The sequence below is a fragment of the Amblyomma americanum genome, chromosome 1, assembly GCF_052857255.1.
Source record: "Amblyomma americanum isolate KBUSLIRL-KWMA chromosome 1, ASM5285725v1, whole genome shotgun sequence".
Lineage (NCBI taxonomy): Eukaryota > Metazoa > Arthropoda > Arachnida > Ixodida > Ixodidae > Amblyomma > Amblyomma americanum.
Genome location: NC_135497.1, coordinates 230,479,852 through 230,504,602, shown reverse-complemented (window position 1 = coordinate 230,504,602; position 24,751 = coordinate 230,479,852). Strand labels below are relative to the sequence as shown.

Sequence of the window (24,751 nt, the reverse complement as noted above, 5' to 3'; positions counted from 1 at the left end):
ATGATGCTGATGGAGTCTCGGCAGAAGAAACGCAAGCAAATGGGTATCACTGATTATTTCTAATTTTGACAACCCTTCCACATAAATAAACATGTTTTGGAGCATAAAGAGCATCCTATATTCCACCTCTAAAGCTCTTGCTCACGTGAATGCATTCCAGTAGTTGTTTCTGGCGCATAACTGGCCGATCTATTTATTTCATTTGCCACTAGGACCGCATGAATTTAATTCTCAGAATCGCCTGCCGCAAACTTGTAGTAGCGCATAGCTCGCAATAACGAGTCTAGATGTGACTTCTTTGGATTTTGTAATGCTGCTCATTCCAGCGCCCATTCGATAATTCGAACTTCGCTTAATTCGAGCAATTTTCCGTTCCTCTTCGATTTCGAATTAATGTGCTTTTACTGTAGTAGCTGTTTTGCATTTCATGTTGATTGTACTTGTTACCATTTTCTTTATTTCATACCTCAGTATGTTTAGATGAAACAAGTGCATATTATTAATGTGAATTTTGCATGACAATGACTCTGTGCCCCGAATAGCGCACCGAAATGCTTGCATATAATGTGTGACAAAGAATTGGCAGTTGTTTATATGTTAAATATATCGAACGGGCCATTTCCTTAGGACTGTGGGAATAGTGCTTTTCCGAAACCGAATCAAACCGAATATGAATAAGCTAGCTTTGCTACCAAATCGAATACAAAAGGTGTAGTTAAGAAATGAATTGAATACGAATCTAATAGTAGAAGGACCAGATCAAATACAAACGGGATATTTATGGTTCTTCACTGCTTGTAAGAATATTTGTACAAAATGGATATTCATGTGAAACAGCGAAACGCTTATGGCGATGCTATAAATCATAGAATTGAAGCTGCAGCTGTCAAAAGACGCAACACTAGGGGGCATGCAACACGAAGTCAGTATATTAACTCCAAGACCGTCCTGTGAGCTCCATAGGAAAATCACTGTTTGCTACTGATGACGACAGGTTACAAACTTACCGTATTTATTCAAATCTAGGCCGATAGTTTTTTTCAAATAATCATATTCCAAACTCTAGGGTCGGCTTAGATTGGCAATGCCGACCAGATGGCTGTGTATTTTGATATGCCAGTGGCGTACACCGTGAATGAAGAGGGTGCCAAAGAGGTGAAGGTGCGCCCTGCGGGCTACGAGAAGCAGCGCGCAACTGTGATGCTGTGCTGCACAGCTGATGGACATCAACTCCCTCCTTATATGATATTTAAAAGGAAGACCCTGCCTGCTCGAGAAACTTTCCCAAGAAATGTCATTGTGCGGGCAAATGAAAACGGGCGGATGACGGGTGCGATGGTGGAAGAGTGGGTTAAGATTGTGTGGCGACGGCGTTCAGGAGCCCTTTTGACAAAGAACTTGCTCCTTCACTTGACCGACAACGTGAAGGCTGCGCTCGCCCAAGCGAACATGGACCTCGCTGTCATACCGGGTGGCATGACGGGCCAGTGGCAGCCACTTGATGTCTGCATCAACAAACCTTTCAAGGATCGTCTGCGGAAATATTACACGGACTGGCTGACTGACGAAGACTACATGCTAACGGCAACGGGCCGCATCAAACGTGCATCGCGATCGCAGCTGGCGGGCTGGGTAGCTGCAGCGTGGGACGACATCCCAGGTACTTTGATCGTGCACGCCTTTAAAAAATGCAGCATATCTAATGCGCTTGACGGTACCGAAGATAGTGCACTGTTTGAAGGTGACAGTGACAAGGAACACAGCGACGAGTTTAGTGGCGACGACGACGTTGAATGAGCTCTGCACATTCAGATTCAATAAATGCTGTTTGCATTTTGTGAACGCTGTCCTCGCTTTTTTTTCTTCGGCCTACATTCGAGGCAATATATATATATATATTTTTTGTTGGCTTCGGACTTTCAGGGGTCAGCTTAAAATCAGGGTCGGCCTAGATTCGAGTAAATATGGTGTGCCATATCCCAGTTGATGAGAGGGCCTCCTAGGTCGGGTGTACTGGCAGTGTTTGCGAAACCCTGTTGCATCGCCAAATCTTGAAGGCCATATGTGTGTGTGAGCATGATGAATGCCGCCATGTGAATGGACTGGGCCGCTGTGTGAACCCTCCTTTCTGCACAGACTGATTGCAGCTGCGGGCTGTGCGGTGTCAGAGAGGGCCCTGTTTTTGAAACAGTTGTAGAAAAAAAACTATGGTATGCCTTATTTGAGCTTTGTGCTAATTATTTGAAAGCTTGAGAATGGATTCAGTTCATTTTGAATAATTTTGAACATGCACTATGTGATTCGTTCACCGAATCGAATACAAGGATAAAAATATTTGAAACCCGCTGCTATGGCTCAGTGATTAGGGCACTCGGCTGCTGATCCGGAGTACCCGGGTTCGAACCCGACCGCGGCGGCCGCGTTACATGGATAATTTAAAACTGCTTAGCACAACACAAGGTGACAGTGAGCATTCTCAATTGGATCGAGGGAGGCTTTTTTCACATCACCATTTTTACAAGGCGGTAGTTTCATGTGCGTACAGACTCTGTAGTTGGCTGTAATGTTCCTGCTTGTGTAGCTCATCAAATGTAGCTTTCCATGCACTCTTGTCGCAGTGTGTTATTGATGTTTTATGCCTATGTAATTCTTGCAATAACCTTTTTTTTACTTCAGAAGTTTTCTGGCACCTGCATATATATGCTTTAACATACTTATTAGGGGATTGGGTACGTCTGAGTGTAACAATTTTCGAAGTACACATGTTCGAGGCTTGAAGTTGACTTTCTGATGCTTTTTTTGAATGCAGGTGTCTGTCAATGCCACTCCATTGAGCATTGACCGGGGTGAGAGCAAGACTTCACATCGGCCGTTATATCTCAAAGAAGTCTGTCAAGCAGGCCGCAACACTGTGCAGATCACTGTTACAGCCTGTTGTTGTGTGAGTGTCTGTTGCATCTATTACCTTCAGCCGGATTTTACGCTGTCTTGTACACACCAGCTGACCTCACTGGTTTGTGCAAGCTGCACAGTAATGGGATGAAAATTTCATGCAGTATTGTGCGAATTGTAGTTTTGCTATTAGCCCGTACAGTGTTATGAGTAAGAAAAGCCAATCTTTTATGTTTTTACTTCACTAATGCTGATGAGATTGTGATCGTATGGCGTGGGGTGTAGTTGATGAAAACCTCCTAGACTATGATCTGCAAGCCCTTTACTACGCTGTGAATGTCTTGGAAGTACTCAGTTATTAACATGTCTTTTAAAAGCATTGTCATTCACTGCGCAGAGTTCATGAACTTGAAAATTTTGAATGCCATACAGCTTGCCGCTTGAGTTTTCAAGGCTTGGTGTGCACTGACCAGGTCAAAGCTAAGCCATCATGGTGCTGCTGTAAATGAAGGTTTTACCTCATTTCTGTGGATGTGTGTACGCTGGAAGGATCCATAAATTAGAAGTGCTTTCTACCCTTGAGGTTAAGCATTTTATGGATTTTATGGTTAAACAGACCCCGAAATGATTCCGATGGACATATTTTAGTGCAACGGATCTGTAGGGGTGGTCTTTGTGGGCATTTGAGTTGAATTTGAAAGCTCTATGTGGTCCCTTTAATTAAGAAATAATTTTTAAAAATCTCTGCTCGCAGCAGCTCACTCCATCTGCCCTCTGACGTCATCGGTGTAGGGGACATGCGTTGAGGTGTGTCGCCCTAATCGGTTGCGAGCTACTGTGAGCCGCAATTTTAAAAATTATTTCTAAATTATAGGGTCCACGCAGAGCTTTCAAATTCGACTTGAATACCCATGAAGACCATGTCTACAGATCTTTTGCACTAGAATAGGCACATCGAAATCATTTCAGGGTCCCTTTAAACCTACTTGTTGTACAGTCTTCACTTTTCAATCTGCACCTGTGCCAAATGTGGTTGTGAGATTGGCTTCCACCATTAGCCAATAACGTGGGTGGTGTAGTGGTAAAATGTGGAACACATGCAACTAATTAGCACCACTTTTGTCTGCGAGCAAGAGTGGTTAAACCTAGCTCTGATATTTATGAACCAAGAATAAAATCTTTGCTTCATGTTCAGTGCTGTTAGCCTTATCGCAATGTAAAATTAAACTAATTGTGTGAATTGGCCCTAGCAGCTGCTGTTGGGAGGGCTGAGGGGCCAAGAATGCCACTTACGTTGTCCACTGCAAGCCTTAAATCGTCAGTGTTGAACACCTTTATTAATCTGTGCTTCCCCATCAAGACTCCCCTTGGGTTAATGGCAAAGTTTGGATCATAGCTAGCTGGAGTCTGTCCCTTAGTTTCAGTACCGGATATTTAATGGGTTTAATGGAAAGAGCAGGAGTGATGGTTGAAGAAGGGAGGAGGGCATATTGTCACAGTTTGGGTTTTTCTCTTAAAGCCCCTACTCAAGCCAGTACATTCAACTCAAATTTAAAGAGTGAACAACAAAGACATGGATGATGTTTGGATATTTGACAGTATGATGTGCTGAGTGAAAATGCAGTTGATTTGTCATGCTAAATTTGCTTTCATGGATTGCTTGATTACTTAGTTTTTTATCCTGCTCAAGCTTCGTATAAAACCGGTCATGCCTTGTAAAAATAAACCTTTGGGATGTACAAGGTTTATTTTTGCGTTTCTCTGTAGCAACATTTACAGTGAAATATATCTTTAGTCATATATTTGAGTTCAACCTGTTAATTATTCATTGTAGAATGCCAGGAGGACCTCAAGGCTCGCTGTTCAAGCAGCCTGGAGAATTATCTCTCTCTCTCTAGCTCCATATGACTACCGTGGGCTGTTTGCATTTCACTCGTAGTCTTTGCATTCTCTGCGAACTTTCATTAGAGCTGGGCATTTGTTTTTATACTACTATCTACAGATAGTGCCACAAAAGCACACAGAGAAAACTCAAGAAAATAAGCAAGCTACCTAGTTATATGGTATGACCACTGTGTGTTTTTGTGGATTGTCTTCTGTTTGTGCTTTTGCTTTTTGTCGTGGCAACATGTACCAAGCCAAAACTAGCCCAACAATTTGTTTTATTAATCGCCAAATAGCTTTTCTGCACCTGTGTGCTCTTCCTGTTAGCAGTGTGCCTGCATGTGCCCACTGCTGACTGGATCTGTACAGGTATGCTTGGTGTTTATGCATGCATGTTCAGATGCAGCTTTGGTGTGCTGCTTGTCTTTGCGGGGGGCAGGCAGTAATCGACTTCTTCCATGGTGGTGCTCTCGCAGTCTCACCTATTTCTGCTGCAACTAGTGCACCGGCCAACAGTGCGATCAGTGCTGCAAGGACTGCTGCGCAAAAGGCTTCTACCAGCTGAACACAGCATTGGCAAAATCAAGCGCAACTTTTCTGTCGGCCCATCACCTCAGGGGCCGAATACTGCCCCTGGTCAGAACCCCTCGGGAGGTGCAGGGCCTGTGGAGGATGGTGTCGAGCAGACTGCCATCAAGGTGCAGCTCAAGTGTCCCATCACCTTTAAGCGCATCACCTTACCTGCACGGGGCCAGGAGTGCAAGCACATTCAGGTGGGCAGTAAATGTGCACATTTTGTTACCAGGAGACGGGAAAAGAAAATAGCTGAGCGAGTTATGTTTCAGGTTGTTTCAGGATGCTTTGAACAGAGTAGAGTTCACTTCAAATGGACCAGCTGTTATTCTAAGAAAAATGGGCATCTAACTTCACGTCTTTTTCCTTTCAAAACTTTTGTTTGGCTTATTGATGCAATAACTACACTGTGGTTGACTAGCACTATTGAGTATACACATATGTATTGGCGTACATAAATAGCTCTCTATAGGTGGGAGTTATGAAAACATGCACAATACACAGCAGTGCTGGTGTGTGTTATGCATGTGTTTTTACATGTCCTATCTTATCAGTGCTGTTCATTTATTAAGATGAGTCATCAGTCAACTAGCCCACATCAAGATGCTGTGACATTGTTACATTAAGTAAGTGACGGTGGGTGACGAAAGTTTGTTAGGTCAGAACTGATGCGCGCTGTAAAAGTCCACCCTTTAAAGAAATCCAGGCCTGCATAAGATGCATCAATGCTAAGTGGCACATGGTTCTTAGTTTGAAGTGAGCTGGCATGTAAACTTGATGAATTTGTCAGGCATACTGCACTCATGTGCAAGTGTTCCAGTGTCATGCTTGTGTACTGGTATGCTCTTGTAGTAGATCTGATACAATTAGACACTGTTCTGCCTTGCTTAGCTCGTGCCTGGATACTCAATGTACGAATAGGTATAACTGCCAGCATTCACTGAAGGAGGTGTCCCACATCCTGGCATGGCACCTTGTGGCAGATTAGTCAAACACAGGGTGACCGCTGCTGCTTGCAATGCTGTGATGCTGAGAAGGGCAATTCTGGCCAGGGCATGTGGATGTAGTAGTCTGAGGGACAGGGCAATGGTGAGCAAAAACAGTCGATGTCAGGAATGAGTATTAGGAGAATCATTTCCTTTTTTTTTTCTTCTAGATTTCTGAAAACGTACTGAACTTGTGAGAAATGCGTTGATATTCACATTGTAAATGCTCGAATATTAGTCAGCTTTGGGTGAATATAAGTCCAGTGACTTTGCGAGACTCTGTTTTGTGTAAATGAGCATGTTTCTTGTACTTTTCTGCTGTACTATCAGCAGATACATGAAACAGTCCTGAAGGAAAGCCATGCTGTCTGACCAAAGTTTACCAAAATGATAAGCAATCCTCTTTCAGGCAGTTTCACTGCATCCAGTGCAGCTTGTGAAATTAGTTGGGCCAAATTTTTGTGGCATCCTACCCTTTCTTTTTTTGTTTATTTCATCAATACTGCCAGCCTTCAGAGAAGGCTGTAGGCAGGAGTGCCTGATACATAGCAGAAAATGAATGAGAAAAACGGAAAAAAAAACATAACAAGAAGCACACTGGGTAAAAATAAAAACTGAGACGCTCTTGCTGCAATCACTAAAGCAGTGAAAGAATAATACTTTTCATATAGAAACTAGCCTCAAACATAAAGAAAGTGTGAACTAAAAAACTGACATTGGGATGTAGAAAAAGGCAATCTGAACAAAGTGACGAATAGCAAAACCATCTGTGCGCAACAAGACGATTCAAACACTGTTAGGCATCATGTACCAAAACAGACTATGGGACAGGTAGGACATATGACTATGCAAACTTTGCAAAATAAAGGTGAATGCTACTGCAAGTAAAAGGCTAATGCGACTTGAATGAACTGTTTCCTTACCGTGGGGAAAATGACCATTTTAACGCGAGAGCGTTAAGGGCCCCGTGTCGCAGAAAAGCCGGTGTCATCGGTGTCGGCGGCGTTTGCCGTGTGCGAAAAATCCCCCCCCCCCCCCCCCCCCCCCTGCAATGTACGCCACTGCCCCAACAGATAGCATGCAACAGCAGCGCCTCCCGCTCGTCTCGTTCAGGTGCAGTGGGGCCGTGTGAGCACGCAGGAATCACGCGGTGAGCGGTGAGCGGCGAACGGCGCAGCGCACATCCAAAGCGCGTTTACCACGAAGCTTGCGGCTTGCTGCCTGTTTGTTCGGCGCGGAAGCTGTGCTGGCGTTCGTGGCATTGGGTTTGTCGAGAACAATGTGCCGCCGAACTATGACTTCAGCTTGAGTCCCGTGCATTTCGGCAAGGCGCCTGGCAGCACTTCTACGTGGTTTGCCGCTTCGCGTGTCCGTTTCGCCATACGTAGCAGAGCGATTTGTCTAACGGGCAAGGCGTTGCGCCGAACGGGCAATGGCGTTCCGTGGACTCTCTGGCAGTGCTGCAACACTCTGTCGCATTCCACGCTTAAAGGCGAAGCTTAAGCGTCCTCCAGTATTTTTATTGGTTTCAGTGGCCTTTTTTTTTCTGCAAAAACTATTGCATTTAAAATTTAATGCAATGCGCGAAAACAAAGATAAATAAATGACTTTTTAGGCATATAAAATTGAATAACAAATTTTGCATTGCAACAAAAAATTTTAATTGCCGAAAACAAGAGCTTGTAAAGACATGCTTGTATCTAAAAAGCAAAAAATTAATAACATTTATGAAATATGCAGATTGTTTGGCATCCTATTGGCGAATATCTATGAAAAAATTAAACTTCTACCTTGAATAGCATTCTTGCTACAAAATAACAACTGGAAACCCTATGGTTGGGTACCAGAGTGCAGCTACCTGTGTTCCAGGCTATTTCCGTTGTCGCCGATGTCAGAACTGAAATCTGACAAAAAGGCTTGCTGCTCGGGTCATCGATAAAATCAATCGCAGAAAAAGTGGAGTCCTGAGATTTGCAACGAAGAAGCAAGCGAAGACTCCCAAGAGACTTCGATGCTACCGCGTCTTCGGATTATGTTAAAAAAATGCCCCCTTGCAGGGAAAAAAGAACTACATCGAAAATGAAATCTTATTCGCCTAATTACAAGCCAGATGACGCAGTGTACCTGGAAGCACTGCGGCAGGCTCCGAAGTCGAGCGGTGAAGGCATCGTTAGCGGGCTATATGCGCGGTACCGCATCTTCGCAGCGTATTAAATAAATGCCGCCTAGCGGGAAAAGGGAAAACTGCATTGGAACCGAAACTTTGGTTCTTTGACTACAAGCTCGACGCGCAGCGTGATCACAAGCAACGCAGAAGGTTCCGAAATCGGAGCGCAAAATCATTGTTAGAACGATGCTCAGTGGGTGTGGTAATGAAAGAGTTAAAGCACACTGTAGCACAAAAGGTGTAACCCACTGGCACTAGCAACAAAAAAAAAAAAAAACGGTATCATTTTTTACGTTGCTGGCTTGCAAGCCCCAATATTTGCAGCAGTGTTGAAAATCGATGATTTGCACGCAGATTTTCAAGAACCTTAAGCACTATTGTTCACAGTGACAAAGGTTCATGCCTGGAATTTGGACGACTTGTGCCTGAAGCTGTCAGCACTTCTCTAGCAGCATGAGGCATTGAGTCCAGCATGGATGCTGAACACATCAATTCAAATATTGCTTGTTACTTTTTTTGGATTAGGTCAGCTTTTCACTCTTACATGGTGGTTAATGATTGTACATTGCATAAAAAGCATCAGGCCCTGTTTGAAATCCTACTACAAAAACTACATGTTACAGAAATTTGAAGAATCACCCAAAGGCTTGCTGATTTTCAAAAAATAAAATTGTAATGTAGAACTTCAGAAACTCATCACTAGACCTTGAGCTGGCTATGGTGTCATTTATGAGGACTTCTGTGCAGGTATTATCGAACTGAAACTTTGTGATGTTTTTGTAGTAATGAAAGTATATAGTTGAAATATTTTGTGTAAAAGCAGTCATAAAAATTGGTGAAGGCCTTATCTTTCACACATTTCTTAGCATTGCTCACATCTTGTATAGTTAGTGGTCAATGTAGTAAAGAGATGGTGTTGTGCAAGTGCAGCATCTTCATCTTTGCTCATAAACCACGACTGATTGTGGCTGAAGTGAAAGCTGTACATTGATGTGCAAAAGTCTTCTCTGCACTCAAAGTCAGCGCCATCCAAACTTTGACGATATCCATCAGCATTTTATGATTGTACTGTATCCGCATCAAAGCATGAGTACAGATAGCTGTCGCACTATAGTTGAAGTTAGTGTAAGTGTAGTTTGCTTCAGTTTTCAGATACATTCTATAATTATTGCCTTGGACCGCAGCATTGACCAAGTTGTTTTGATCATCCGCCTTGCATGTGGGAAATGCGGGGTTTAATCCCCAGTGCCGTGGGGTACTCACCAGTGATACAACGGGTACAAGCTTTCCCCTGACCTGGTGCTTGGCTTCTTTTGGGTGAAACGCTTGGAATATTGGTCTGTGACCTCACCCTGAATTGGCTAAAAATACCTTGTGCCATGGCGCTCTTTGGCCACAGATGCCCTTGCACCATAAAAAAAAATTGTCATCGTATCTAATTATAACCTGAAATATTTTGAACTGATTTTCACGCCCCAACGTGGTCGCATTAATGAAAGTCTGTTGTGCGTGCATGTGAGTGGAATAAACACAGAATGTCGATGTGAATAAAGTGGACGATATTGAAACATACTGACTTGATCATAGAAGAAGGATGAAATGTCACTTGAAAATTTTACTTCGGAATGTAAGCAATAAATGTGGTTTAAAGTGGACAATATTGAAACATACGGACTTGATCATAGAAGAAGGATGAAATATCACTTGAAAATTTTACATCGGAATGTAAGCAATAAATGTGGGATGAAAGCACCAGGAATTCACAGCCCCTTAAAGGGAAAATAAACCAAGGCATCAGTGGATGGAATACTGCGAATGAAAAAGGTAGCACTTCCCTAATTACCCTGCAGAGATTTTGTTTTAGAACATTTTATAAGTTTATTTCTTGCTCGGCAGTACTCGCTTATTTCAGATATATTTTCTGGACTGTTTTCTCTGCCTAGATGTAGACATGATCCTTCTGCATATTAGTGACATAAAATGCTGATGCTCTTCAAGTTTTTGCAGTTTTGGCAAAGAATAATTAGAAACATTTGTGGCAAAAACTTGTGATGAGCCTGCTAAATTACCTTATATACTCTTCTAAGGACCCCATTTTATTTTCCACGGTTTTCAAGGGGTGTGACCGAGTCCTTACAAGGCACTAGCATTTTTTGTTAATTTTTTACGACTGTAGTGAAGCCCCGATAATGCATCTCGTTTTTATGCTGCGGCACACATTTTTATGACAGATTAGCGCTCGACGACCAGCATGAATTAACCGCATAAACTAAAACGGGTTACTAGGTCAATTTACTGGGAAACGTTGCGTGATTCTAAGTTGAGATCAAGATCGTCCGAAGATCTGGCGCTCGAGTGACAGTAATGATGCCTTGGCTGATGGTTCGGAGTGGTCCGCCATGCGTGCGACCTGCGGCCGTCGGTGTGAGCTAGCGTTTGCCCGTCCTGCTTTTCCATACACCTCACTGTTGAAGGCCTTGCAGAAGTCAGGTATACGTTCATTTTAATGCAAGATTATCATGTGATGATAAACCGGTAACAAGGTTGGACCTTTTATAGTAAACCGTGACTGATTCAAAGCACTTGCATGCTAGGGCTAGTGACACTGGGTGAACAGTACGCTACTACGGCACATATCGACCAAGCCTGGCGAGCGGCGCGTCTCTGTGAGGATACTTGCCGGTAGCATGGGTACTTCCTGTTCAAGTTTTTTGTACAGCATAACGTTTTGTTCCTTATGATGCGAACCCCGAGTGCACAAAACGAGTTGGCAGTGGTGAGACACTGCATGTTCGTGGTTTCAGACAGAGTTCGGCGTGCGGGACATGTGTGGTTGTACCGAGTGTCACACGCAGTTATCGTCTGTTAATTCCCAAGCGTAACGTACCAAGTGGGCAAAATTATGCACACATGAAAGAATTATTTTGGCAGACTTTTTTTTTTTAAACATCATTATTGCTTATATGTGGTCTTACAACTAACTAGGCCATATACTCTCCGGAATTTATTTCTGAGAAAAATTGGTGGATGTTTTTCGGCTAGTTGCACGGTCTAAACACTAAAAGCAGCGCTTATGGGCAAAAATATTTCTCGAAGTATAAAAACAAAAAGCCTCGTTTTTTTTTGCCTCATTGGCACACATGCTATGCACGGCTGTAGTAGTAAGCCTGTTGAACTTGTTGATTTGATTTTGTTAGCGTGCAAGTGTAGACAGCAACCAACTTCAAAACTGCTCATTCAGTAATGATACTTGAGATGTTAAAAGACGCTCAGGACAATTTAGGCTGGTCGCAAGCGTTCAGTTGCCAAAACAATGAAACGACGGCGATGGAATTGACCTTCTCCGGCGGCAAGTTCGGACTTCCGGCTAACGCTTCTTCAGGCTCCATTCATCCCAAACTAGAAGTATGTAAGTCTTTTTGTAGTGCGCAAATTCCTCTAGCAACTCCGTTATCCACTAGGGTCAACAATTTGGATGCCGATCTACAGGAGTCACCGGAGGACTGCAAGTCATTATGTGTGTTACTCTGGAAGTTATGAGGGAATTTATTTGAGCTTCTTTTCAAATGGTGCAAAAATGCTGTGAGCTACATTCTAAGGTCCTGATATACCATGTTCATTAGGCTCTCCATGCTTCTGTGACGTTCTGCAGGTACCCGATTCAACTTCTTTGGTTAGGCCATAAATTTCACTCGAAGGAGAGGACACATCTTGTATATGAAGTCCTTCTCCCACTGAAGCATCTTCATAACCTTGAGTAACAAACCAAATGTCTGGAATCGAAAGGCCATCTTCAGAAGTTTTTTGCGAATATTCTAGAGTATAGTTGGACAAGTGCTTCAAACTTTTGGCTTTTCTTCCTTACGGCGTCAGTGCTGTTGACAAAGGCGAAATTGGATGCTAATGCTTCATGATATAGGGAAGAACCTGGTAGCATCCTGGAGTGATTCCATGCTTTTTTTTTACCGACAGATGTTTAGGTATTGGTGTTTTTCAAGTAAAACTGGAAAGCACGTGGCCTACTTTCAACCCAGCAAACCATTTATTATAGTAACTTCCTACTATATTGCATTACTAGATGCTTTTGAGGCCATACCATTGTGGCATATATTTCAAGGATGTGCTCATTGACTATTCGAGAGCAATGGAAAGCTGAGTTGAGCAAAGCTAAGGAACATCTCCCTTGCAGCATCATAATGTCTTCTGCATCTGGCAATTCAGCAGTATTTTATTGTGACCTGTGTTTTCCTTATGTACAGTCGCTGACTGAATTTTAGGACTCAACGGGACCTGCAAATGGTCCGAATAATCAAACAGTAATAAAAATCTATGACTTAAAAAAAAAATTCTGTGAGAAACTGGCTTTGAAAATCGCAAATTTCACAGCAGCTCCCATGTCCCGCTTGCAAGTGATAATATTGGGCTGTATCTGAGCCAGTGATGCTTTCGTCATGTCCGTCATGATGCCAGACAGTCCTCAAGCCATACTGCGAACGAATGCATGCGCTGCATGAAGCAAGAGCAGTCAGTTTGCGTGGTCAGCGATGCTCGCAAACACCAAGGGGTAACCTACCTACGTAACCCACCCACGGGAAGAGGTAACGCATCTCTTGCCCCCCCCCCCTCCCCACCCCCCCACTTTCCCGCATCTGCTGCCCTGCACCATGGGTGACAACGTGCAAGTCACGGTGGACGCTGCAGCTGTCCCACTTCCAACGCAGTTACGTGCTCTTTGTAATAATCCATCTATGCGGCAACGAAGAGTGCACCATTATTTCTAATGGCAACGATGAAGAACAAATAGCCGAGCCTATCCAAGCCAGTCTGCCCAATTGATTCTGCCAGTTCCGTCAGCGCCCGCTGACTCTATTTAAATCCAAGATGGCACTTTTCTTGGCGGTAGAGAATGGGTTGATTGTGTCTGAGATGCCCGCTTGCATCTATATTAAGGTGAAAAAATGAACTTTAGTTTGAAAAACAATCTCCGCAGTATTGTTGGCGTCTCTTTTTGTACGAAAAAACGAATTTTTGGATGCCACAAAGTCCAATATGTCGGTCGTGAAAATGTACATGTTCCTATGAGGTGCACGGCAGTTCCTCAGCGAAGTCTGAAATCGCGCAAATCTGAAAAATCGGCGGATCCTGTACGTGTATTTTCTTCTCCATTGGGTAAATTACGTTTCTGAAAGTTTGTAAATTGCATTGCACACTAAAAATAACTACTGCTGATGTTTTTTTTTTTTATGTGTAAGGTGTGAATGCTACACTCTAAACAGAAAGGAGTAAAGAGGGTGCAAGCTGGCCTCTAGCGCACCAAAAGGAAGTGGAATAGAGGACAGCTTACACCCTTTTTACTCCCATATAGGCATACTGGTGTTTATAGTGTGGTTGCCATTATGACATTGGTGCATGATGAAACTCGTATGTTTAGTGCAGAAACTTTGAAGATATCAGTGTTGTGTCTGTCACTTGTCGTATTGCTAACTTGCTAATGGTTGCTTGTTTTTTTTTTATTTGCTACAGTGCTTTGACTTGGAGTCGTACCTGCAACTGAACTGTGAGAGAGGCTCTTGGCGGTGCCCAGTGTGCAGGTAAGGAGGAGTTGTCCATAGATCTGGCTGATTGTCTTTTTTGGTTTATGGTAACATTGCATTGTAAAAAAAATGTGCCACAATGGTTTGTGGATGCATTACAAAATTTATTGCATTGCTGCTATTCAAGGGAGTGCAGTTAACACACCATCTCTCTATTGGCAAAATATGAGTGGTTGTGAACAGATTTGTCGCTGCTGCTCATAGAATTCAATGTATTGAATGTGTAGTGCGCCTTCTGTGTACTATTGCTCTCATGGCGACAAGTGTTCACCATATAGAAGTGGCACAAATGGAGCTCGAAGCATCGTTGCTTGGAGTATTGCTTAGAGACACTTAGCATTTTTGGGCAAGTACGCATAGGCTGTATTCTTTTGGTATTTTAAAATGACCTCAATTGATTTTTCCTCTTTCGATTTTGTAGAGGGAAATAGGGTTGATGATGATGGTTAAAGGATGCTTGTCATCTTGCAGATTCGATATTGCTCAGTCACGTTGCTTGAGGACACTTCTGGAGAGGTTAACCTTTTATTAACAATTAATAAAACAAAGAAAGATGCAAGCAAGGAGAAAAGTTATTTACATTTGACTGACTTGTAGTGTTACCTGACGAAACCAGCCCTCGATCCCACCAGCACAGCTGGTTTTAAACTCTATGTCCCTGCCCTCGGTGGAGACAGTGGCCAATTAGGTAAATTCACAAACATCCACCCAATAAATCATTCGGGAAAAGAAAACACAGCCAATCAATGATTGGGGAAAGCTAAGTCATCTCGACCAACACTGTACAAGTATGCACACTCTCCACTACTGAGATTTCAGAGTATTCCTCTTTCCTCCTGCGAGCTTTGCAAACACTTGCTTTCCCATGAGTGCAGGTTGTTTCAATCTCTCGTAAACCCAGTTTCAAGGAAAGGCAGTCTTCAAGGCCTATCTATTCGGCACCGTCCCTCTCAAACTGTCATCATGCACAGTAGACGCACAGACACAAAACTCTCGTACAAATCGCGTCTCTCGCATGTCCCTTCCCTGTGCATGTGAGCTGAGGTTGCCTCGTGCTAACGAGTGGTCGTTCTTAGCTACCGGGGCAGTGTCTTGTTGACCATGCCTTAGGCCATCAACGAGCTCCACCATAGACACCGTACGCTTTGAGCAGTGGTGTCGCAGACATGGGACAAAAGCCATGCGACGCGACGCGGATTATGATGACTTGTCGCTGCACACATGCGCCCTCCTCGCCGCAAGAATGTGCAAAATGGGATGCAACCCGACGTATATGCTCCTGGAGCGGCTTGACCTTTCCCGTATTCTCGAAACTCTCTGCTTCCGGCTCTTCCGATCCCGCTTGGTAACGACTGTGACTCACCCCCTTCTCTGCCGTTGTGTGGAGGGGGCAGAAAAAAAAAGAAACTCAACGGGCATTCTTTTTCGCGAACCCAGACGCTGTCAACACACATAGCGTTGTAAACTTCACTACCTCTGAAAGCTGTGGATTGCTACCTTGGTCAAGCACTGTGGCATATGCTCTATTTTTATGCAGTAAAACGGCCATCCTTGAGGGGCTGGAGGTGGACCAGTACATGTGGGGAATTTTGACCAACCTGAGCAACTCTGATGTGGAGGAAGTCACCATTGATGCGACAGCCAGCTGGAAGCCTGTCACAATCAAGTCCATCAAGGATGAGCATGATGGAACAGGTTAGTGTCCACCTCTTATTATGCACTTAATCCAAGCGGCATCAATGTCTTTCTTTAAAACAGGATTAGTAAATCTCTTTGGGCTGCTTTTCCGTTTACTTTGCAGAGTCGTGCAGTGGTGGCAAGCGACTGAAAGCCATGTCCCCAAGCAGCATGACAATGCCCACCACAAGTAGCTGGGAGATGGGACAGGGTCTCTCTCCCTACCCAGCACTGCCTCCCCCTGACATGCAATGTGAGAATTTTCTCATTTTTTAATTAGTAACTGGTAACAGGCACAGAACAGCCTTCATTGCAGCTGTCATTTCTTTGTCTCTGAAGCTTTTCCTCACTGATTAGTACTGCTAACTTTCTGAAAGGTACACAGCACATTCAGTGCTTCCGTCAGTTGGCCAGTCATGCGTTATGGTGTGCTTGTAAGCAATTCCTTCTCTTCTCCTATATAAGAAAAGCCTATGAGCGGTGGAACATAATTTCAGCTAGAAAAACTGTTCTGATGCAACAGAAGGCATGACCACCACTTACCTCAAGGGGTAGGGACACCAAATAGTTTGCTGTGTGTGCTTTCTTTGGTATGATGACATATTAGTTCACGGATCGCCATGTTGGATTCACCTGCGTTAGGTGAATAATTTATTTTTGAATTTCGTTTCCCATATTGTTTTGGTTTCGATTTCAGCAGCCGAATGGTGGCTATTTCATCACAAGTAGGTCTGAGAGACGTACAAAAACTGCAGCATAATACCAGCTTTTTTTGGTGTGTTAATTTGCACCAACAGCCCAGGAAGTGGAATGACAGCAAGTGAGCAAACACCTATGTACAGTCGAGTCCGCTTATAACGAACATGAGCGTCACGTGGTGTCCGTTCGTTATATCCCGAAGTTCGTTGTAAGTGGACCACAGTTTTAAAATTGTGTCATTGCGGAAAAGTCTGTGATGGACGTCTGTTTTTGCAGCGCAGATCGTATGAGGGAGGTTTCCAGTTTATTTAAAGCAGAAGCGTGCTCTTCGCCGAGGCCCTTGGCATAGACAAGTTGTCTAAGGCTCTCTACGTAGCCCATTGCTACAGGTGCGCTTATGGGTGCTGGCTTCGAAGTTTCATCCTCATCCGATTCCTCTGCGTCACACTCGTCCCGCACTTCAGAAATGATGCCCTTGTCCGTGCACGGTTCTGCGGTGTCGGCGTCGTCATCAACAGAAATAAAATCATTCCAACCAATGTCATGACCCCTCATGTCGGAGTCGACGTCGTGCTGCCACAAATCGCTGCCGGGCTGGTCATCTTCCGGAGCATCAGGCTCGGCATCAGACACTCGACGAAGCCGGCCTTGCGGAAGCAGTTCTGCTCGCCAGTGGCCATCATCTCCGCCCTGGCCGCTTTCATCATCTCTACCGCTGAATACAGTGGAAATGGGCACGGTGTTCTCGTCCGCCATCCCGAATTACAACCAGGGCCTGAGATCTGAATGAAGCCAACGAAACGTCCGCAACGCAACAAAAGTGACAAAAGCGCGCGATGGGGAGAGTCCAATGAGGGGCGTCCGTGAGCGTCAGTGCAGCCACTTCTTTGCTTCCACGGAAGGCCTGCTTCACGGAGTGTGGCCTCCGCGATCGTTACCGGCAGTGGCGCTGTTGATCGCGGAGGTCACGCGCGGATTTGCAAGAAAGTGAGGAGGGGGAAGCAGAGTTGCGAGGAGGGGCAGGAGGGCAATCTTGGAAGGCGCGTCGGCGGGGAAAGGGTAGCTTGCTTGAGAGCGACACGAAACGAGGCGGGCAGTTCGCTTGTGATGAGGCTTGTTTTAAGGGCACTGCTCATGGGTAGTATATAAGCATGAACATGGGGTAACAGCACAGAATAGGTAAGTGCATGAGTGTGGCATGTCTTATAGTTGTGAGGAGGTGTTCTACCTGTATGTTGTCGCCCTTCTGGCATTCCTCATGGAGTTCACTGAGGATGCTGGTGCGCATGTGCATAATACCGCAACTGCTTGATCTGATCCTTCGAAATTGTTACTTGAACATTATTTTTAAGTTGTTGAATTGTTATATAAATGTATAAATATATTTAGGAAGGCATAACGTTAATTTGTAACTTTCAGGAAAATTAGAAAAATGACACTAAGAACGATGTATTAAATAAGATTTGACGAAAACAAAGAAATAACATTATTGTAACGTTTAGGTGCTACCTGGGTAGGGTATGCAGCATAAGTCAGTATTTTACTCTATGATCGTGATGTCACAGTATAGCAAAATTGCCTTTTGCTACTGATGATGGCATTAAAATAACCAGTGCCACATCTCAGTAGACAAGAGTGGCAACAGCTACGCGTTTTTCATGGCCTCAGGACCGAGCATGAAATCAGGGTTTGCTAAACGTTCCTGAGGCTTGCTGCATCACCCAATTTTGAAGGTCATGTATGAGCATTGCAACCACTCCCACATAAATAAACCGCGGCGCGACGCTTGACCCTCCATCCCGTGCAGACCAGTCGTGCCAGCATGCTGTGTGGCATTAAAGTGGGCCCTGTCCTAGTAGCAATCGTCCAATAAAACTACAGCGTGCCTTATTCAAACTTTTTATCACTTTTTCGGGAGCTTGCAAACATATTCGATTTTTCAATTTGGTTCGATTAATTTTCGGACATACACTATTTGATTTGTTCACTGAATCGAATAGGAGGATGTCGATTCGCTATTTGAAAATTTGAAATATTTGCACACCTCTTAGCATTGATGCATACATGGGCTCTTGCTTGGAAAGCTGCTATTGTTTGATATCTGTAGTGGTTCGTTATGCTGAGAGGTCCACTGCCACAGTAGCGGCCAAAGTGTTGTTCACTGTTGTTCTGCAGGGCATCTCTTTGCAAAATCACTGTTAAAAGCTCGCTTTTAACAATTTACATCTACACTTAATCTCTGCATGCACAAGGTAACATCTTGGGATTTTGTCTCTTTTTTTGTGCAGCCATTGTGAATGGACCAAACATGGCTAATGGGCCTGTCATGTCTGGTGGCCCTGTGATGCCCACCGGTGCTGGTATGCCCAATGGACCAGTCATGGCTGGTGGTCCCAATATGCCCAATGGACCAGTCATGGGAAATGGTTCTGGCATGCCTAATGGAATGGGCTATGGCAGTCGCAATGGAGGCTTCGACTTTCAATCTCAGGCGTCAGACTTCGGCAGCCCCCTCTCTCACTTAAATGATAGTGTGGCCTCCCTAGACCATCTGGCAGCCATGGAGAAGTCACTGAATCATCATGAACAGGTGACAAAATTCAATGTTTCCTTTGTAAATAATTGCTTTTACTTCATACACATGACTTCTTCAATGGTAGTGGTGAACCAAATGTTATTTATAATGTTATAAATGTTATAAATGTCAGAAGCACAAATCCTGACCTGCTAGTTTGCTTGAATTTTGCTGAATTCGAGGGTGAGGCCTATGAATCGTTCCTCACAATAGAAAAGAAGAATTATGATATTAATCCGCTAGCCAATGTTTCGACAAGAAGACTAGCTTTGTCTGGCCCACTTGAAGACAAGTCCTTTTGTGAAAGCGTTGGCTAGCGGACTAACTCCCTTCCCAATCCGTATTCATTTTGTTTTGTGTTGTGAAGAATCCCATCTCTCTGCCATAAGTCTGTTATGGTGTATTTATGCTTGTGTTTTGCAGCAAATGATGCCAATGTCCAACCACCACCAAGATCCTCCAGCACCACAGGGAGCCTCGTCAAGTCGCCACCCAGGCAGTGGTGGGCCGGCGTCTCAGAACACTGGAAGCAATGCTCCTGGAACACCCAGCACTTCTGGTGGCGGCAACACCCCAGCTTCCAGCCAGTCACAAGCTCCCCCACAGCAGCAGCAACCGCCTCTGTCAGTGGGGAGCAATGGGCCGCACACTCCGCACACCCCTCACACCCCTCATACGCCAGGAGGTCCACCAAGTGTGCCTCCACAGGGCCTGGAAGGCAGCGGGGGGCCTGAGAGCCTGGCTCCAGACCTCAGTGAGCTGAGCTTTGATCCTGCAGCAGTCATTGATGGCGAGGGCCAGGGACAGGAAGGTCTCAATGTGAGTGGGCCAACCTCTTGTTTTGACTCACACAGGTGCTCACTAAGCAACTATTTTGACTAGGCCTGTATTGATGCCAGTAATAACACAATAAATTTGATGTCATGCTTGTTCTGGCTGCTTGCAGTCATTGAATCCATAATAAAACTGCATATGATTGGTTTTCCAACCAGTTGGCAGTAGTTTGCTTGCTTATATACAAGGAAAGGCAAGGTGGCTAGTGAGGATCTGTGTGAGAGATGGACTGTGATTACTCCGTGGCAACTTTTCTTGGAATGCAGCCAATGCTACAGAGCCGATGCATGCCCTCTTTTCCTATGCAGTAGGATGTGGTCCTTGTTTGCAGTCAGTATTTTTCTCTTAAAACAGTATATTTGTAATACTCATTATTTAAGGTGTATTTCTAACATACCCTGCAGGGGGCATCTGTTAAAGCAGATGTTCGTGTATTGCGCGGCACCATGGACTCCGAGCACCCACACACTTAGACGTGTGTGGTAGCGCTGTGGTTATAGTTGGCGTTCCACAGCTGGCATGGGCAGGACTATCTTGCAAGTTCCTCTCCCATCCCCTAGTCGGGCTCCATGGTGGGTGGCTGGCACCGTGACTGAAAGGAAATTTTTTTATGGCTTCCCTCTATTCAAAAATGATTGCTCTGTCATAAGAGGGTGGAACGAAGCAGCAGATGTCTTTCAGAAAAGAAAAGTGACATTTCCCAAATTCCACGTCATTCATAGCAAAGTAGAAGGAAAGCAAGTAAGAATCCTATCCCCTATCCTTGTATCAAAGTGCTTGATAGATGCCTTAGGCCTTTTCTACAAGGTATCCAAAAGGGTCAGTGGCGAATTGCTTCACAAACTGTGTGACACTAAGCAGCACTGAAAACTCGCAAACATCGTGTCCATAGAGGGCATCCCTGTCTCCTTCACTTCCCATTGGTCTTTAAAACACTGTTCGAGGCATAATCTCAAAAATTGATTTCCTTCACCTCATAAGAAAAGAAACGCTTGAAGGTCTCACTGACCAAGAAGTTGTAGGTGTTCACTGGATAAAGATCCAGAAGGATAACAAGGAAATAGACACAAAACACCTGGCCCTCACATTCAACACTAGCATGTTGTTGCGTGACGCTATTGGAAGTGGGACATTTAAAAGTAAATGTAAGACGATACATTGCCAACTCCCGCAGATATTTCACTTGCCAGAGGTTTGGCCATGGCTCGCAGAGTTGTTGCGGCCACAAAACTTGTGCGAAATGCTCTTCAATTTCGCGCTTCGAAGTATCACCCTTTTGAGGAATGTGATGCTGCTACGCGCTGCGCAAACTGTTCACAACTCACCTTACACATGACTTTTTACTGAAGGAACAAGACAAATCTCTTTGTGCAAAATGTGTAGATGAGCTCACACTAAACCATATTTTATTCTCATGCTCAAAACTTGAATAACAAAGAAAAAAATTCTTTACTCAATTTTATAATGAATGCTTTACTTTCCTTTTCACCCAACGCTGCTTTTAAGTGATAATGCAATGTTGACATGTCTCGTGTTTTTTTTTTTTCTTTGTAAGAGAAGGAGGTTTTTCTAGAGGAACTCTAAGTTCTGACCCACTGCTTCACTTGATTTTTTTGGTACACATCAGCCACTTTCTTTATTTGATTTGTTGGGAGCCTCGCGATTCTTGCCCAGCCAAAGATGGCTGTTGAGGTTACCCAACCTTCTTGGATGCTTTTACTATTAGCCATTTCTTAATTTTTTTTCCTTTGCTTTGTCTGCTTTTCCAATGCTTTGTCTGTAATGGTTCTAATTCTGCTATGCCACACGCAGGTGCTGCAGTGCTAGTACAGTAGCCAACGGGTAATTCGGAGTGCAATAATTCGGACTTGTAGGATATTTCGGACCTCGATGAGGCACCGTCAGTCACCCCATAAAAGCGCATACATATTTGCAATGGATATTTCGGACTTCAAAAGTCCGAAAGTTCGATTTTTCGGACTAATTTCAGTCGCCTGCGGGCCAAAATCGGCCATCTTATCGGCTTTTCGCCGGCGCAAAAGGTGCCATCTTGGATTGAGGCGGATTTACGCTGCAGTTGGCTTGGCTTGGCACACTTTCGGTACCTCATTGTTGCCAGTAGAGGTCCTTGCAATCTCTAACACTTTGAGGTGGCAGCCGGATTGTCATCGCCATCATTTTGCTTTTGTCGCCGACGTCGCGGGCAGTTATCGCTTGTCCCCTATGTTGAAAATTGTTTGTCGGAGGAAGGAAATTGTGCAGGAGCTATCTCACATCTTGGCGGGAAGGGATAAAGGAGGGACTGAGAGAAGAAAGAGGTGCCGTAATGGAGGGCTCCGGGATTATTTCGACCACCTGGGGATCTTTAACGTGCACTGACATCACACAGCACACGGGCGCCTTTGCGTTTCACCTCCATCGAAACGCGGTCACCGCGGTCAGGTTTCAACCTGGGTACTCCGTATCAGTAGCCGAGCGCGCTAACCACTGAGCCATCGCGGCGGGTCTCATACGTTCGCCATTTGCCGTTTCGTCACTTTGGTCTCTATGACCGCGTTGACTAAGTGGCGCTCAGTCTTCACGATGTTACATCCGTTCGCCGTTTTGTGATTGCGTCCAGCGGTTCCGCCGCTTTGAAAGAAAAGTACCTTATCTTTGTGTGTGTTTAACGAGTGGTGTGGTGCACACTCGGGTTGTGGACAACATGGCCCCGCCGGGTCCGTCAAATAAGCGTGGGAAGTATTCCAACTAAATGCGGTGACCTTTCTGTCTAGCGTGTACAGCGAAAGCACAACTTTGGCACAAATACAGGCGCAAATCGTCGCCAGCAAGAGAAATTTTCCGCATGGTAATATCAATGACATTTTTAATCCGATTTCATCTTAATAAAGTGATTTTTTTTTGTACTTCACAGATTTTTCGGACTGTTCGATTATTCGGACCATTTTTCGGGTCCCTTCGAGTCTGAAAAATTGGTCGGCGACTGTATCTGCATTTTCTTTATTCTTTACCGCCGCCTCGGTGGCTGAGCGGTTATGGCGCTTGGCTGCTTGCCCGAAAGACGTGGGTTTGATCCCGGCTGCGGTGGTCGAATTTTGATGGAGGTGAAATTCTAGCGGCCCGTGCACTGAGCGATGTCAGTGCACGTTAAAGAACCCCAGGTGGTCGAAATTTCCGGAGCCCTTCACTACGGCGTCTCTCATAGCCTGAGTCGCTTTGGGACGTTAAACCCCCTTAAACTATGAACCATTTATTCTTTGCCTCTGACGTACTTGGAGTGTATGTTAAGGAAAAAACACACACACAGTGTGAACCCTCATGAAGACAAGCTCTCTTTATGTGAGTTCTCTGATAAGCTTAAATGTTGGAGAGAGGACTGTTTAATTCCCATAGACAAAAAAAAAAAAACATCTGGTTAACATAGTCTAGTAAACTCATGCACAATGCTTAATTTGAGCTTTAGCATTCCGATAAGAGTGTAATTTAGTGGATTGGGTACTCACAGATCTTTTTACAGTGTGGTAAAGCATTAGCGTAATATGGGTGGCCTCAATGCACATTAAAGAACCTCAGGTGGTCGAAATTTCCGGAGCCTTTTACTACGGCGTCCCTCATAGCCGCAGTCGCTTTGGGACGCCAAACCTCCATAAACCAAATCGTAAATCAAATAAACTTAAGACACCTAATTTAGCACATTCAGTGCAATTCTGGTTTTCTGGGAGCATGAGAGTTTTAAAGAGTCTTCAGCAAATATTGGGCACATAACCTCCCATGTTGCAAAACTGCAGTCATCATAAAAAAGGCTAAAACCAACAACTAACAATTGGCTGCAAACACTGTATAAGGTTTCTGAAAATATTTTTCTTCTAGAATACATAACAAATTATTTTTATGCTCTCATTCCTATTTTACTAACAGCGCCTGTAAGCTCATACACATCTTGTGTTTTGGGCACTTTAAGCAGAAGTTCAGATTTATATGGTCCCATCAAGTTTTCAAAGAAAGTCTGCAGACCTGACACTGTGGGTTCACTGTGTCTGGCTCATTTTCTTCCTTTATCTGTACACTTCTAAAAACTGATTTGAATTGGGAGGTTACTCATATCCATTGACTTAGATTCTGATGTGGCATATTTCCGTGTGGTATTTTTGAAGAGCATAAATGCTGTGGGCCTATGGCCAAAATTGTCAGGTTTGCCTAGCATGGAGCCAAGGAAAAGGTAGCAACTGCATCAAGCTTAGTTGTTTCTTTTTTTTGCTTGTTTGCTTCTGCAGTTGCTCCCGGAGAGCTGTGTCGACGCCATGGAACTGCTTTCATACCTCGACCCTCCCGACCTAGGAGGTGGCACAGGTAGCACTGGCAGCAGCCATGCTGGCCAAGCTTCGAGTTCAGCCACAGCTGGAAGCACACCAGCTAACGATGATCTCCTTGCTCTGTTTGAGCCCTGACTTGTGTGATGAGTGAACTGCCTTGTGTGTCCAAACAGAGCCCACACCGTAGAGACAGCATCTGGTGGCATGCGTTTATGTTGACGGTTTTCAGCATATTGTGATGCAGTTCAATGCTGATGCGACTGTGACATTCACTACGTGATTCTGCTGACCATCATGCAAACACACAGCTTGCAAAACTGTGCGTGTGTACACGAGAACACCAAAGATAGGGGAGCTTCAAGGAGCAGAAAGCTCAACTTTGCACCATTTGTGATTGCGTGGGTGCATGGCTGGTTGTTCAGCAACTACAAAAATCATCGAAATCAACTTGGAACATCTCAGAATTCACCCAATTTGGACACTTGCCCTTATGGGTTGGCAAAAAATTGTCACTGCAACTTTGTTTTATTAAAGATTTAAGGAAGAGATGCTCTGCT

The 24,751-nt window shown here is 44.4% G+C and overlaps 1 protein-coding gene across 3 annotated transcripts in view; it reads left to right on the top strand.

The window, feature by feature from the left end:
* The window catches only part of tna (Zinc finger MIZ domain-containing protein tonalli), a 36,507-nt gene extending 11,756 nt beyond the window's left edge, over positions 1 to 24,751 (top strand). Inside the window, exons 7-14 of one of the 3 annotated variants that reach the window (XM_077648716.1) lie at positions 2,810 to 2,941; positions 5,253 to 5,549; positions 14,026 to 14,093; positions 15,634 to 15,791; positions 15,898 to 16,026; positions 18,761 to 19,062; positions 19,471 to 19,866; positions 24,156 to 24,751. In XM_077648716.1, coding sequence (XP_077504842.1) covers positions 2,810 to 2,941; positions 5,253 to 5,549; positions 14,026 to 14,093; positions 15,634 to 15,791; positions 15,898 to 16,026; positions 18,761 to 19,062; positions 19,471 to 19,866; positions 24,156 to 24,329 — 1,656 coding nt within the window. In that variant the 3' untranslated portion in view covers positions 24,330 to 24,751. The remainder of the gene's footprint in view (positions 1 to 2,809; positions 2,942 to 5,252; positions 5,550 to 14,025; positions 14,094 to 15,633; positions 15,792 to 15,897; positions 16,027 to 18,760; positions 19,063 to 19,470; positions 19,867 to 24,155) is intronic. The other 2 variants (XM_077648717.1, XM_077648715.1) reach the window with 2 other exon arrangements.